This window comes from Macaca thibetana, chromosome 11, assembly GCF_024542745.1.
Source record: "Macaca thibetana thibetana isolate TM-01 chromosome 11, ASM2454274v1, whole genome shotgun sequence".
Taxonomy (NCBI): Eukaryota; Metazoa; Chordata; class Mammalia; order Primates; family Cercopithecidae; genus Macaca; species Macaca thibetana.
This window is the reverse complement of record NC_065588.1, coordinates 52,167,543-52,183,243: the sequence shown is the minus strand read 5'-3', so window position 1 is coordinate 52,183,243 and position 15,701 is coordinate 52,167,543. Positions and strand designations below refer to the sequence as shown.

The 15,701-nt window shown below is 44.7% G+C and overlaps 2 protein-coding genes and 1 pseudogene across 8 annotated transcripts in view; 2 read left to right on the top strand and 1 right to left on the bottom strand.

Annotated features, from left to right (window-relative positions):
- Nucleotides 1–1,426, top strand: part of PYM1 (PYM homolog 1, exon junction complex associated factor) — a 233,812-nt gene extending 232,386 nt beyond the window's left edge. For all 6 annotated transcript variants that reach the window (XM_050749203.1, XM_050749202.1, XM_050749200.1 and 3 more), the window contains one exon: nt 472–1,426. In XM_050749203.1, the coding sequence (XP_050605160.1) occupies nt 472–955 (484 nt within the window). In that variant the 3' untranslated portion in view covers nt 956–1,426. The remainder of the gene's footprint in view (nt 1–471) is intronic.
- The window catches only part of SARNP (SAP domain containing ribonucleoprotein), a 238,725-nt gene that overhangs the window by 100,723 nt on the left and 122,301 nt on the right, over nt 1–15,701 (top strand). The window lies entirely within an intron of this gene.
- Nucleotides 2,167–13,587, bottom strand: LOC126931612 (glutathione S-transferase P-like; annotated as a pseudogene).

The window sequence follows — 15,701 nt, the reverse complement described above, 5'->3', positions numbered from 1 at the left end:
GGGAGGGACCACAAAGAGAGAAAGGTGGCCGTCGGGCCCGGTGGCCTACATCTGTAATCCGAGCACTTTGGGAGGCCCAGGCGGGTGGATTACCTGAGGTCAGTAGTTCAAGAACAGCCTCGCCAATGTGGCGAAACCCCATCTTTACTAAAAATACAAAATTACAAAATACAAAAATCAGCCAGGTGTGGTGGCACGAGCCTGTAGTCCCAGCTACTCAGGAGGCTGAGGCAGGAGAATCTCTTGAACCCGGGAAGTGGGAGGTTGCAGTGAGCCCAGATTGCGCCACTGCACTCCATCCTGGGCAACTAAGCAAGACTCTGTCTCAAAAAACAAACAAAAAACTCCACAAAAACAGCAACAAAAAAAGGAAGCAAGAATGTAATGAGGATGAAGTGTTTGGAAGTTTAAGAAACGGGATCAAAAAGTTAGTGATTCTCTGAAACTCTTGACATCCTTTGTTTCCTGCAGATATGAAAACAAGTATGTGAAGTTTTTCAAGAGTAAACCAGAATTGCCCCCAGGGTTAAGCCCTGAGGCCACTGCTCCTGTCACCCCATCCAGGCCTGAAGGTGGTGAACCAGGCCTCTCCAAGACAGCCAAACGCAACCTGAAGCGAAAGGAGAAGAGGCGGCAGCAGCAAGAGAAAGGAGAGGCAGAGGCCTTGAGCAGGACTCTTGATAAGGTGTCCCTGGAAGAGACAGCCCAACCCCCAAATGCTCCACAGGGCTCCCGGGCAGCCCCCACAGCTGCATCTGACCAGCCTGACTCAGCTGCCACCACTGAGAAAGCCAAGAAGATAAAGAACCTAAAGAAGAAGCTCCGGCAGGTGGAAGAGCTGCAGCAGCGGATCCAGGCTGGGGAAGTAAGCCAGCCCAGCAAAGAGCAGCTGGAAAAGCTAGCAAGGAGGAGGGCGCTAGAAGAGGAGTTAGAGGACTTGGAGTTAGGCCTCTGAGGCCTTTGGGAAATCGGGAATGGACTGCAGAACAAACCATGGGGCTCTCTGGGGTCTGGGGGAATATGGGCAACAGCAGTCAGGAGGGGTACCCCTATACTGGCTTACTTCCACCTCTTGCGGCCCAGCTCTGTCCTCCAGAGCCTAGCATCTCCCTCAATCCTTCCCTTTTCTTCCCAACTTCTACTTTTTGGACTTTCCCCCTCCCATTCCCAGTGTTCAAAATCTCAGTGACTACCCCAGGTACCTTTGCTGCTGATTTGGGTGTCTTGTTTTAAAAGAAAATCAGGTGGGTGGGAATCTCTTGGAGAACTGGGTCTGAGGGTAGAGGGAGTATGCCCAAGTCTTGGAGTCTTGGTTCCTGTTCGCAGTGTTTATGGGTTATTTCCCTCTCCATCCCTCATCTTTTTTTTTTTTTTTTTTTTTTTTTAAAAAAAAGCAAAAATGAGAATAAACACAAGTAGACCTGTCTCTCTTTGCCTCCTTATTTTCAGCTCCTAGTAGATGCTGGATCTCTTAAGAGTTTGGCACAGGAAGACAAGTATTGGGAGTGATAGTTATTTTTTATTTTATTTTATTTTTTTGAGAGAGTTTTGTGCTGTTGCCCAGGCTGGAATGCAGTGGCGTAATCTGGGCTCACTGCAAACTCTGTCTCCTGAGTTCAAGCAATTCTCCTGCCTCAGCCCCCCTCCCGAGTAGCTGGGATTACAGGCACCCACACACCTGGCTAATTTGTGTATTTTTAGTAGAGATAGGGTTTCACCATGTTGGCCAGGCTGGTCTCGAACTCCTAATTTCAGGTGATCAATCCACCTTGGCCTCCTAAAGTGCTGGGATTACAGGCGTGAGTTACAGTGCCCCACCGATATTTCTTTTTTTTTCTTTTTCTTTTTTTGTGAGATAGAGTCTATCTCTGTCTCCCAGGCTGGAGTGTAGTGGGGTGGTTTCAGCTCACTGCAACCTCTACCTCCCGGATTCAAGCGATTCTCCTGCCTCAGCCTCCTGAGTAGCTGGGATTACAGGTGCGTACCACCACACTCCCTAATTTTTGTATTTTTAGTAGAGATGGGGTTTCAGCATGTTGGCCAGGCTGGTCTCAAACTCCTGACCTCAGGTGATCCACCCACCTCAGGCCTCCCAGCCTGGCCCAATATTTCTTTCAATTTTTTTTTTTTCTCTTAGAAACTTTATTGGTCCTGGAGAAAGGGAGGCAAACAGCTCCCGCCTCCCGCTGAGAGTCCCTCCAGCCCTCACTGTTCCCCGTTACTGTTGATGGGGTGGTTGAGGTGCTCAGGGGAGGCCAGGAAGGCCTTGAGCTTGGGCCGGGTCCTGGTGCCACGTAGGCCGAGAGCATTGGGAACACATCCAGGCAGCTGGTGGCCAGGACCTCGTGCGTCGGCAGCAAGTCCAGCAGGTTGTAGTAAGCGAAGGAGATCTGGTCAATGAAGGCCTAGCCTCCCTGGTTCTGGGACGGCAGGGTCTCAAAGGCTTCAGTTGCCCAGGGAGTGCCTTCACATAGTCATGCTTGCCCACCTCGTAGTTGGTGTAGATAAGGGTGAGGTATTCAATTTTTTTTTTTTGAGACAGAGTTTCCCTCTTGTTGCCCAGGCTGGAGTGCAATGGTGCAATCTCAGCTCACTGCAACCTCTGCCTCCCGGGTTCAAATGATTCTCCTGCCTCAGCCTCCCCAGTAGCTGGGATTACAGGGTCCCACCATGCCTGGCTAATTTTTGTATTTTTAGTAGAGACTGGGTTTCACCACGTTGGCCGGGCTGGTCTCCAACTCCTGACCTCAAGTGATCTGCCTGTATCAGCCTCCCAAAGTGCTGGGATACAGGCATGAGCCATCACTCCTGGCCTTTCTTTTTGAGACAGGATCTCTGTCACCCAGGCTGGAGTGCAGTGGTATGTTAACGGCTTACTGAAGTCTTAAATCCTTGGGCTCAAGTGATCCTTCCACCTCAGCCTCCTTAGTAGCTGGGAGTACAGGCATGTGCCACCACACCCTGGTAAGTTTTAAAATTTTTTCTAGAGATGGGTTCTGACTATGTTGCTCAGGCTGGTCTCAAACTTCTAGGCTCAAGCAATCAGCCTACCTCAGCTTCCCAAAGTGCTGGGATTACAGGAGTGAGCCACTATGCTCAGTTCCCATGTCTTAGGTTCTGTTTTGTTTTGTTTTGTTGAAATGGAGTCTCCCTCTGTCACCCAGGCTGTAGTGCAGTGGTGCGATCTTGGCTCACTGCAACCTCTGTCTCCTGAGTTCAAGCAATTCTCCTCCCTCAGCCTCCGTGAGTAGCTGGAACTACAGGCGTGTGCCACCACGCCCGACTATTTTTTTTTTTTGTATTTTTAGTAGAGACTAAAAGTTACTAAAACATTACTAAAAGTTACTGCGCCCTGTCCTATGTCTTAGTTTTTAACAAAAGTTTATACAATACAAATAAAATAAAAATTTTAAAAATAGAAAAAAGAGCCAGGCGCGGTGGCTCACACCCTGTAATCCCAGCACTTTGGGAGGCTGAAGCAGGCAGATCACTTAAGATCAGGAGTTCAAGACCAGCCTGGCTAACATGGTGAAACCCCGTCTCTACTAAAAATACAAAAAAATTAGCTGGTACTGTGGCGTGTGCCTGTAATCCTGGCTACTCAGGAGGCTGAGGCAGGAGAATTGCTTGAACCTGGGAGGCAGAAGTTGCAGTGATCCGAGATCGCGCCATTGCACTCCAGCCTGGGCAACAGAGCAAGACACCATTTCAAAAATAAATAAATAAATAAATAAGTTTATAGAATAAGGACATAAAGAAATATTTTTGTACAGCTGTCCAATGTGTTTCTGTTTTAAGCTAAGTGTTTTTTACAAAAGAGTCAAAAAGTTAACAAAAAATTTAAAAGTTTATAAAGTAAAAATATCAGCTGGGCACGGTGGCTCACGCCTGTAATCCCAACACTTTGGAAGGCCGAGGTGGGTTTATCACTTGATGCCAGGAGTTCGAGACCAGCCTGGTCATCATGGTGAAACTTTGTCTCTACTAAAAAGACAAAAACTTAGCCAGGCGTGGTGGTGCATGCCTGTAATCCCAGCTTCTTGGGAGGCTGAAGCAGGAGAATCACTTGAACCCAGGAGATAGAGGTTGCAGTGAGCTGAAATCGCACCACTGCACTCCAGCCTGGGTGACACAGTGAGACTCTATAACAACAACAACACCACCACTTACAGTAAGCTAAGGTTAATTTATTATTGAAGAAAAATACTTTCTTATAAATTTAGTGCAGCCTAAGTATACATTAATAAAGTCTACAGTAGTGTACAATAATGTCCTAGGCCTTCACATTCACTCACTGACTCACCCAGAGCAACTTCTAGTCCTGCAAGCTCCATTCATGGTGTACCATTTTTTACCTTTTATATCCTAATTTTTCTGTACCTTTTCTATGTTTACATATGGTTAGATACACAAATAATATACCATTGTGTTACATTTGCCTACAGTATTCAGTAGATGCTTGTACACGCCATAGGGGTTTGTAGCCTAGGAGCAATAGGCCATACTATATAACCTAGGTGTGTAGGAGGCTGTACCATCTAGTGTGTAAGTACACTGTATAATGTTGGTACAGTGATGAAAAGGCCTAATGATGCATTTCTCAGAACACATCTCTGTTGCTAAGCAACACACAACTGTATATTATATATATATAATAAATTTGAAAACCACTGATACAATCAATTGTGAGGGTCTGAGATATCACACATCCTTTCCTTCTTTTGGTTCCTATATTTGGGATGTGTGAGGTAGAAGGATGTTCTTTTAATTACTTCCCCAATGGGACCTTGTAGCTTATAGCAAATTAAATTATCTCCTGACTTTCTTTTCTATTTCTAAGGCTATTTATTTAATATTGCTCTCCTCCTTGCATGTGATTCTGTCATAATGTGCAAACAGCAAGACTCTAGGGATCTGGAAGTGAGTTATTTTAGGACTGGTCGTTTACTTTCATGGGCTCAGAACCTGTGTGTTAGTTTATTATTGTCCACTAGGTGGTACTAGGAGGAGCCAATGTTTGCAAGTTACCTTGACCCTAGACTCCAGCTTTATTTCAGAGTAGCAGACGGGTTTATTTTGCTAGATAATTTTTTCTCCCCAGGCTCCCAAGAATTTCAGGAAAGGGTATCTAGATCTTTCTCTCCTTCCCAAATATAACCTAGATGAACAAATTGAGGAGGATAGAAAATCTAGGATGAAGAAGGTACATTTTTTGGTCAATATTGTCACCTCTTAAAGATCAGGAATGCATTCCATTCTCTGCTGGAGATTAAAGAAGACGCTCTATTGCAGTGGAAGGGATGGGGTTATACTCCAAGTGAACAACTGGCTGTGTGGGGTAATATAATTGGTTGAGAGGAGAAAAAGGAAATGTTAAAAGATCTCTTCCTTGGGAAAGCAACAAGTCATAAAATTTGAATAAATGAAAATATTGAAAATAAAAACATTTTTCAAGAGCATTCTATAGGCCAGAAGTATAAAAAGTTGAATAAATTTTCCTTTCTAGAAACTAAAGGGAAACACAGGTAAATACCCAACCACAATACAGTGTGATAAATACACTAATAGGGACATACACAGGGTGCCATGGAAGCAGCGAGTGGACTCTTTTTTTGAGATGGAGTCTTGCTCTTGTCGCCCAGGCTGGAGTGTAGTGGCGTGATCTCAGCTCACTACAACCTCCATCTCCCGGGTCCAAGTGATTCTCCTGCCTCAGCCTCCTGAGTAGCTGGGATTACAGGTGTGCACCACCACGCCCGGCTAATTTTTGTACTTTTAGTAGAGACGGGGTTTCGTCATGTTGTCTAGACTGGTCTCGAACTCATGACCTCAAGTAGTCCGCCCACTTCGGCCTCCCAAAGTGCTGTGATTACTGGTGTGAGCCCCCGTGCCCGGCTGAGAGTGGACTCTTAAGTCATCTATGAAGATGGGGATGGGAAGGTGTTGCTCAGGGAAGGCTTCCCAGAGGAGATGACGTGGAAGCCAAGGCTGAGTCTGGAAAAATTAATAGGAGCTCTCTAACATCCTGACAATCCACACATTTCTGCTGTACTCAAGTCTCGGTGACTTCATTTACTCCTGTGATTTCAATAATTACCTCTATGCTAAAAATGCCCAGTCTTTTTCTAGCCCAGTCACCTCTCTAAAACCATCAGATATCTTCTATTTTGGTGTTGGTGCTTCAAATTCAACTTGTCTAAAAACAAACGCTGAAGGAAGCCTGAGGCTATGAGCTTTTATGGTGATCATAATAATCTGTATCCATATTTTTATTACCCAGGTGGATATCTTAGTTACTTCTCGTCTGGACTACTACAAACCAGTGGTCCACACTAACCGGTCTTCCACTTAGGTCTCTCCCCACCACCCACTTCCCCAGTATGTCCTAAACATTTTGATTTTCAACAAGATTTACCTCCCTAAAGCCCAATGTTGATGGTACATTTCATTGAACGACCACATTTAGTAGTTCACTTTGCTCTACCTGGTGAAGATGAAGTTCGTCCGTTGAATGATCAATGCACACTATGTTCTGGTCCTAAATTACTCTTTCAGTCTTATACCGTAGAATTCCCTTAAGTGCCTTTTACAGACAAACTCACCTACTTACTACTTCCTGAACATAGCTTATGCTTTTCTACCTCAGGGTCTAAGTTTATGCTATTGCTTTTATCTTGCTTGTCACAACACTCTTTTGGAAAGGGAAACGTTTCCCAAGCATAACATTTATATGTAACAGAGAATTTATATGTTAATATATAAAGAGCTCTTGCAAATCGACAAGAAAAGATAACTACTCCGACAGAAAAACAGGCAAAGTACATAAAGAGACAATTTCTATTGAGATGGTTGGGTTTAAGTCTACCATAATCTCCCACAATGCTGTTTTCTGTTTGTTCCATCCTTTTTTCTTTTTTTCGACAGAGTCTTGCTCTGTTGCCCAGGCTGTAGTGCAGTGGCACAATCATGGCTCACTGCAGCCTCAGCCTCCTGGGCACAAGTGGGCCTCCCTCAGCCTCCTGAGTAGCCAAGACTATAGGCACATGCTACCACGTTTGGCTACTTTTTTGTATTTTCAGTAAAGATGGGGTTTTGTATGTAACCTAGACTGGTCTTGAACCCATGGGTTCAAGCAATCTGCCCACCTCAGCCTCACATAGTGTTAGGATTACAGGCATGAGCCATAGTGCCCAGTTTATTTTTGTTTTCTTCCTCTTTTCCTGCTGTCTTTGGATTATTTTTGATATTTCACATTATCTCCCCTTATATTTCTTATTTTTTCCAGTGGTTACTCTTAGGTTTATCATAGGTATCTTTAATTTATTAGTCTACATTCAAATAATATATATAAATCATATTTATATATTATGTGATTTTATATATGTGTGTGTGTGTGTATATATATATATACACACACAATTTTTTTTTTTTTTTTTGAGATGGAGTTTCACTCTTATCGCCCAGGCTGGAGTGCAATGGCACGATCTTGGCTCACTGCAACCTCTGTCTTCTGGGTTCAAGCGATTCTCCTGCCTCAGCCTCTTGAGTAGCTGGGAATTATAGGCGCCCACCACCACACCTGGCTAATTTTTTTTGAATTTTTAGTAGAGACGGGGTTTCGCCATGTTGGCCAGACTGGTCTCAAACTCTTGACCTCAAATGATCCGCCCGCCTCAGCCTCCCAAAGTGTTGAGATTACAGGTGTGAGCCACCGATGCCAGCCCCAAATAATATTATACCACTTCATATGTAATGTAAAAACTTTATAAAATCATACTTCTGTTTTCCCTTCTCCCATCCTTTTTGCTATTGTTGTCATACTTTGTACTTACTTCTACATATATTATATCCCTATCATATCCCACAATACACTATTACTATTTTTTTTTTTTTTTGAGACGGAGTCTTGCTCTGTCACCCAAGTCGGAGTGCAGTGGTGCGATCTTGGCTCGCTGCAACCTCTGCCTCCCAGGTTCAAGTCATTCTCCTGCCTCAGCCTCCCAAGTAGCTGGGATTACAGGGATGTGCCACCAAGCCGAGCTAATTTTTGTATTTTTTGATAGAGATGAGGTTTCATCATGTTGGCCAGCCTAGTCTCAAACTCCTGGCCTCAAGTGATCCTCCCACCTGGGCCTCCCAAAGTTCTGGGATAACAGGCATGAGCCACTGTGTTCGGCCCTGGCTCTTTTAAATAATTAAAAAAATTAAAAAATATATTTACTTACATGTTTACTATTTCCCATGCCCTTTCTTTTTTCTTCCTCTTCTTTTTTCCTCCTTCTTTTTCTTTTTTGAGAGGGTCTCACTCTGTCACCCAAGTTGGAGTGCAAGTGGTGCGATCATAGCTCACTGCAGCCTTGTACTCAAGCAATCTTCCCACCTCAGCCTTCTAAGCAGCTGGGACTATAGGCACATGTGACCACACCTGGCTAATTAAAACAATTTTTTTTCTAGAGACAGAATCTTGTTATGTTGCTCAGGCTGGTCTCTAACTCCTGCATAGCCTTTTATTGTGTGTGTAGATCTCAGTTACCTTTTTTTTTTTTTTTTTGAGATGGAGTCTTGCTCTGTCACCCAGGGTGGAGTACACTGGTGTGATCTCAACTCACTGCAAACTCCGCCTCCTGGGTTCACGCCATTCTCCTGTTAGCCTCCCGAGTAGCTGGGACTACAGGCGCCCGCCACCACGCCCAGCTAGTTTTTTGTATTTTTAGTAGAGACGGGGTTTCACCATGTTAGCCAGGATAGTCTTGATCTCCTGACCTCGTGATCCACCCGCCTCGGCCTCCCAAAGTGCTGGGATTACAGGCTTGAGCCACCGCGCCCGGCCTGTATGGACAATTTGTTAAAAGTATTAGAGGCCGATAGCCAAAAAGCAGAAACAACCCAAGTTGGTTAACTCCTCTGTTAATTATCCAACAACAGATGAATAAACAAAAATGTGGTATATACATAGAATGGAATACTATTCAGCCATGGAAAGGAATAAAATTATGAAACTTGCTTCAACATGGATGAACCTTGAAAATATTATGCTAAGTGAAATAAACCAGACAGAAAATGAAAAATATTGTATGGTTCTACTTATAAGAGGTACTTAGAATAAGCATATTCATAGAGATAAGTAGAAAAGCGGTTGCCAGGGACTAGGAGGGAGAATTGAGAGTTATTGTTTTATGGATATAGAGTTTTTGTTTGGGATGATTGAAAAGTTCTAGAAATCGTGGTGATGGTTATAACACATTGTGAATGTACTTAATGCCACTGCATTATACACTTAAATACAGTTAAAATGGCCAAGTGTGGTGGCTCATGTCTGTTTTCCCAGCACTTTGGGAGGCTGAGGCAGGAGGATTGCTTGAGGTCAGGAGTTTGACACCAGCCTGGGTAATATAGCAAGAACCCATTTCTATAAAAACGCTAAAAAATTAGCTGGGCATGGTGGTGCGTGCCTGTAGTTCCAGCTACTCAGGAGGCTGGGGTGAGAGGAATGCTCGACCCCAGAAGATCGAGGCTGCAGTGAGCTATGAGTATGTCACTGCACCCAGCCTGGGTGACAGACTGAGACCCAGTCTCACACACAGACAAAAAGATGGTTAAAATGGTACATTTTATGTTATGTATATTTTATCACAATTAAAAAATAAGAAAAAATTTAGGCTGGGTGCGGTGGCTCATGCCTGTAATCCCAGCACTTTGGGAGGCCGAGGCGGGCGGATCACAAGGTCAGAAGATCGAGACCACCCTGGCGAACATGGTGAAACCCCGTCTCTACTAAAAATACAAAAAAATTAGCCAGGCATGGTGGCGGGCGCTTATAGTCCCAGCTACTTGGGAGGCTGAGGCAGGAGAATGACGTGAACCCGGGAGGCGATGGAGCTTGCAGTGAGCAGAGATCGCACCACTGCACTCCAGCATGGGAGACAGAGCAAGACTCTGTCTCAAAAAAAAAAAAAAAGAAAAAATTTAAAAACGAGAGGGCTAAGATGGTACATTTTCTTTGACACAGTAATTATACTTGTAAGAATTCTTCCCAAGGAAAAAATGAGATGCGTAAATATTTAGTCACGTGGATTTTTAAAGAGTAGTTTTACAAAACAAAATGAAACAAAACAAAACAAAAACAAAGAATTCAATTTTAATGTCCCCAAACAGACCACTGGTGAAATATACTATGATATACAATAAAATGCCATATAGCCACCAAAAAAAAAAAAAACCAAAACCCAAAACCCACTATTTTTTTTGAGACGGAGTCTCACTCTGATGCCCCAGGCTGTAATGCAGTGGTGTAATCTCGGCTCACTGCAAACTCCACGTCCCGGGTTTACGCCATTCTCCTGCCTCAGCCTCCCGAGCAGCTGGGACTACAGGCGCCCGCCACCACGCCCAGCTAATTTTTTGTTGTTGTTGTTGTTGTATTTTTAGTAGAGACGGGGTTTCACCATGTTAGCCAGGATGGTCTCGATCTCCTGACCTTGTGATCCACCCACCTTGGCCTCCCAAAGTGTTGGGATTACAGGCGTGAGCCACCAGGCCCAGCCTCCAAAACCCACTATTCTATCTGAAGATAGATTAGGAAAAAAATAAAGAACTATGTTGTAAAAGAATAATTTTTTTTTTTTTTTGAGATGGAGTCTTGCTCTTGTCACCTAGGGTAGAGTGCAGTGGCATGATCTCAGCTCACTACAACCTCCTCCTCCTGGGTTTAAATGATTCTCCTGCCTCAGCCTCCCAAGTAGCTGGGATTACAGCCATGTACCACCACGCCTGACTAATTTTGTTGTTGTTGTTTTGAGACGGAGTTTCGCTCTTGTTACCCAAACTGGAGTGCAATGGCGTAAACTTAGCTCACTGCAACCTCTGCCTCCTGGGTTCAAGAGGCTCTCCTGCCTCAGCCTCCCAAGTAGCTGGAATTACAGGTGGGCACCACCACGCCTGGATAATTTTTTGCATTTTTAGTAGAAACAGGGTTTTACCATGTTAGCCAGGCTGGTTTCAAATTCCTTACCTCAGGCCATCCGCCCGCCTCGCCCTCCCAAAGTGCTGGGATTACAGGCGTGAGCCACCACCTCCAACCTGTTTTTTGTGTTTTTAGTAGAGATGGGGTTTCACCACCTTGGCCAGGCTGGTCTTGAACTCCTGACCTCAAGTGATCCACTGCCCTGGCCTCCCAAAGTGCTGGGATTACCGGCGTGAGCCACAGCTCCTGACCTGATATGAATTCCTTCTGCCTGGAGTTCCTCTCCTTGAGTGACAAGCTTGTTTTAAACGGGTTGTGAAAACAATGCCTTATCTAACAATAGTGTTTCAGATAATAAAGTGCAGGCTGTAACAGTCCTCAAACACTAAAATACAAAGGCAAATTCAGTGAATTATTCCTATTTATTCCTACTAGATTGGGAGCTCCGCGTGGCCATAGAAATGACTAGTCTTATCCATTTCTAAATCCCTGATTCTTGGTACCTAGTGTATAATGAAACATAATATAGATGTTTGTTTTTTGAACAAATCTAGTCCCTAGGGTTTGGTGTCAGAATACCTGGGTTCAAATCTTAGTTCTTTTTTTTTTTTCTTTTTGAGACAGAGTCTCGCTCTGTCTCCCGGGCTGGAGTGCTGTGGCGTGATCTCAGCTCACTGCAACTTCCACCTACTGGGCTCAAGCAATCCTCTCACCTCAGCCTCCCAAATAGCTAGGACTACAGGCATGCACCACAATGCCTGGCTGCTTTTATAATTGTATTTGTAGAGACAGGGTCTTGCTATATTGCCCAGGCTGGTTGTGAACTTCTGGCTTCAGGTGGTCCTCCTGCCTGGGCTTCCCAAAGTGTTGGAGTTACAGGCATGAGCCATCATGCCCAGCCTAAAGTTAGTTATTATTGATGACATTTTGAAATAGAGAACTGATGGAAAGATCATGGAAAACGATGAGAAACCAGGTATGTACTTCCCAAGACACCTCAACAAAATAGTATTTCTTTTCCTGATGTGTTTACCATGGTCTGGATCTTGCCAACATCCCTACAGACATCTGGTTTTTTCAGCACAGATAGTAGATCCAACTCTTGAGGATAGACTCATGTTAGTCAAGTTTACAAGGCTGATTTATAAACGAGAACATATAAATTAGAATGTTAGTTTATCAATTTATACAAACCAAGCCTACCATGAGGAATAGAACATTTCAGTCAGCACAACCAGCACTTTCACTGCCCACAAACATTGCTCCTTGGTTTACCAAGTTATATTCAGAAGGTTACTTGGTGAGTATGCATATTAGTTTCCTGTGACTGCTATAACAAATTACCAAACTTGGTGGCTTAAAATAGCAGAAATGTATTCTCTGAAAGTACTAGAGGGTAGAAGTCCAAAATCAATATCACTGGATCAAAGTAAAGGTGTCGGCCAGGCATGGTGGCACACGCCTGTAGTCCCAGTTACTAGGGAGCTACTAGTACTAGGCCGGGTGAGTTAGGAGGATCGATTGAGCCCAGTGGGTGGAGGCTGCAGTGAGCTATGATTGCACCACAGCACTCCAGCCTGGGTGGCAGAGGGAGACTCTGTCTCAAAAAAAAAAAAAAAAAAAAGAAAAAAAACCAGGCATGGTGGCTCACACCTGTAATCCCAGCACTTTGGGAGGCCGGGTGGATCACCTGAGGTCAGAAGTTCGAGACCAGCCTGACCAACATGGTGAAATCCCATTCTCTACTAAAAATACAAAATTAGCAGGGTGTGTGGTGCACACCTGTAATCCCAGCTACTTGGGAGGCTGAGGCAGGAGAATCATTTGAATCCAGGAGGTAGAGGTTGCAATGAGCCAAGTTTGCGCCATTGCACTCCAGCCTGGGCAATAAGAGCAAAACTCCATTCTCAGGAAAAAAAAAAAAAAAAAAGAAAGAAAGAAAAATCAAGGTGTTGACAAGGCTGCACTCTCCCTCCCCAGGGGCTGTATGGGAGAATCTAATCCTTGTCTCTTCCAGCTTCTGGTAGTTGCCAGCATTTCTTGGCTTGTGACAGCATCACTCCAATCCCTGCCTTTATCGTCACATTGTCTTCTCCGCTCTTCGTGCGTGAAACCTCTCTCTCTCTCTCTCTCTCTCTCTCTCTCTCTCTCGGATACAGGTGACTGTATTTAGGGCCCACCCACATAATCTAGAGTAATAAAATCTCAAGATCCTGAACTTAATCACATCTGCAAAGACACCCCCGCCTCGCTTTTTTTTTTTTTTTTTTGCCACATAAGGCATTGTTTACAGGTTGTAGGGATTAGGAAGTTAAGATCTTTTTTCAGGGAACATTTTTCAACTTATCACAGCATGGAAATTGGGACTAGGGAAGTGACCTGGTTTAGATGTGTGTCCCTCCAAATCTCATGTTGAAATGTGACCTTCAATGTTGGAGGTTGGAGGTGGGTGTTTGGGTCATGGGGGCAGATCCCTCATGAATGGCGTGGTGCCCTCCCCATGGTAATGAGTGAGTTCTCACTCTATTAGCTCACACAAAAGATGGTTATTTAAAAGAGCCTGGAATCTCTCTTGCTTCCTCTCTTGCCATGTGACGTGCCTGCTCCCCCTCACCTTCCGCCATGAATAAAAGCTTCGTGAGACCTCACTGGTGCCATACTTGTACTGCCTGCAGGGCCATGAGTCAAATAAACCTCTTTCTTTGTAAATTACCCACTCTCAGGTGTTCCGTTATAGCAATGCAAAATGGACTAATACAGGGAGTGAGTTATACTGCTAGAAAGATTGAAGACATCAGGCTACCATTGTGTGATGCATTTACTTCCACAGTTGGGATGGCCTAGTCGAGTGTCCTGAATACTCAAGTCCATTGCCAAGATTTATTCTCCGAAATACCATCCTTGAATGATCACTACCAGTGTTTGCTTCTTTTTTTTTTTTTTTTTTTGAGACGGAGTCTCACTCTGTTGCCCAGGCTGGAGTGCAGTGGCATGATCTTGGCTCATTGCAACCTCTGCCTGCTGGGTTCAAGCTATTCTCATGTCTCAGACTCTCAAATAGCTGGGGTTACAGGCGCCTGCCACCATGCCTGGCTAATTTTTGTACTTTTAGTAGAGACAGGGTTTCACCATGTTGGTCAGGTTGGCCTCAAACTCCTGACCTCAGGTGATCCACCTGCCTTGGTCTCCCAAAGTGCTGGGATCACAGGCATGAGCCACAATGCCTGGCAACTCTGCTCCTTGATAGCTCTATCCCCACCCCTTTTAGTTGTTGATATCACAGAATCATATCTTTTTTTTTTTTACTTTTTTTTTTTTTTTGAGACCCAGTCTCCCTCTGTCACCCAGGCTGGAGTGCAGTGGCACAATCTCCACTCACTGCAGCCTCCACCTCCCAGGTTCAAGCGATTCTCCTCCCTCAGCCTCCCGAGTAGCTGGGATTACCACCACACCTGGCTAATTTTTGTTTGTTTATTTGTTTGGAGACCTAGTCTTACTCTGTTGCCCAGGCTGGAGTGCAGTGGCACAATTTCGGCTCATTGGAATCTCCGCCTCCCAGTTAAAGAAAGTCTTGTGCCTTGGCTAACTGAATAGCTGGGATTACAGGTGCGTGCCACCACGCTCAGCTAATTTTTGTATTTTTAGTAGAGATGGTGTTTTGTCATGTTGGTCAGGCTGGTCTCAAACTCCTGACCTCAGGTGATCCGCCTGCCTTGGCCTCCCAAAATGCTGAGATTACAAGTATGAGCCACCGTGCCCGGCCTAATTTTTGTTTTTTTGTTGTTTTTTTTTGTTTTTGAGACAGAGTCTTGCTCTGTTGCCTAGGCTGCAGTGGCGCGATCTCGGCTCACTGCAACCTCCGGGTCCTGGGTTCAAGCGATTCTCCTGCCTCAGCCTCCTGAGTAGCTGTGATCACAGGTGCTCACCCCCATGCCCAGCTCATTTTTTTTGTATTTTTAAATTAGAGACAGGGTTTCACCATGTTGGCAAAGGCTGTTCTAGGACTCCTGACATCAAGTGATTCGCCCGCCTCGGCCTCCCAAAGTGCTGGGATTACAGGCGTGAGCCACTGTGCCCGGCCTAATTTTTGTATTTTTAGTAGAGATGGAGTTTCACCATGTTGCCCAGGCTGGTCTTGAACTCCTGGGCTCAAGTGATCCTCTCTCCTTGGCCTCCCAAAATGCTGGGATTACAGGCATGATCCACCATGCCCACCCAGAATTACATCTTTATACATTATATGCCCTACAACGTAAATTAACACTTCTTTAAAATGCATTACGGCCGGGCGCGGTGGCTCAAGCCTGTAATCCCAGCACTTTGGGAGGCCGAGACGGGCGGATCACGAGGTCAGGAGATCGAGACCATCCTGGCTAACCCGGTGAAACCCCGTCTCTACTAAAAAATACAAAAAAAAAAAAAAAACTAGCCGGGCGAGGTGGCGGGCGCCTGTAGTCCCAGCTACTTGGGAGGCTGAGGCAGGAGAATGGCGTAAACCCGGGAGGCGGAGTTTGCAGTGAGCTGAGATCCGGCCACTGTACTCCAGCCTGGGCGACAGAGCGAGACTCCGTCTCAAAAAAAAACAAAAAAACAAACAAACAAAAAAATGCATTACTGTCTGAAATGATGTAGAAAACAGAATGTGGATTTACAAACTAAAGTTACAATAATAATACCTTTTAGACTAATAGTTGTTTTTGAAAAATGTGTTAGTCTTTTAAATCATGTATTAAGCAAA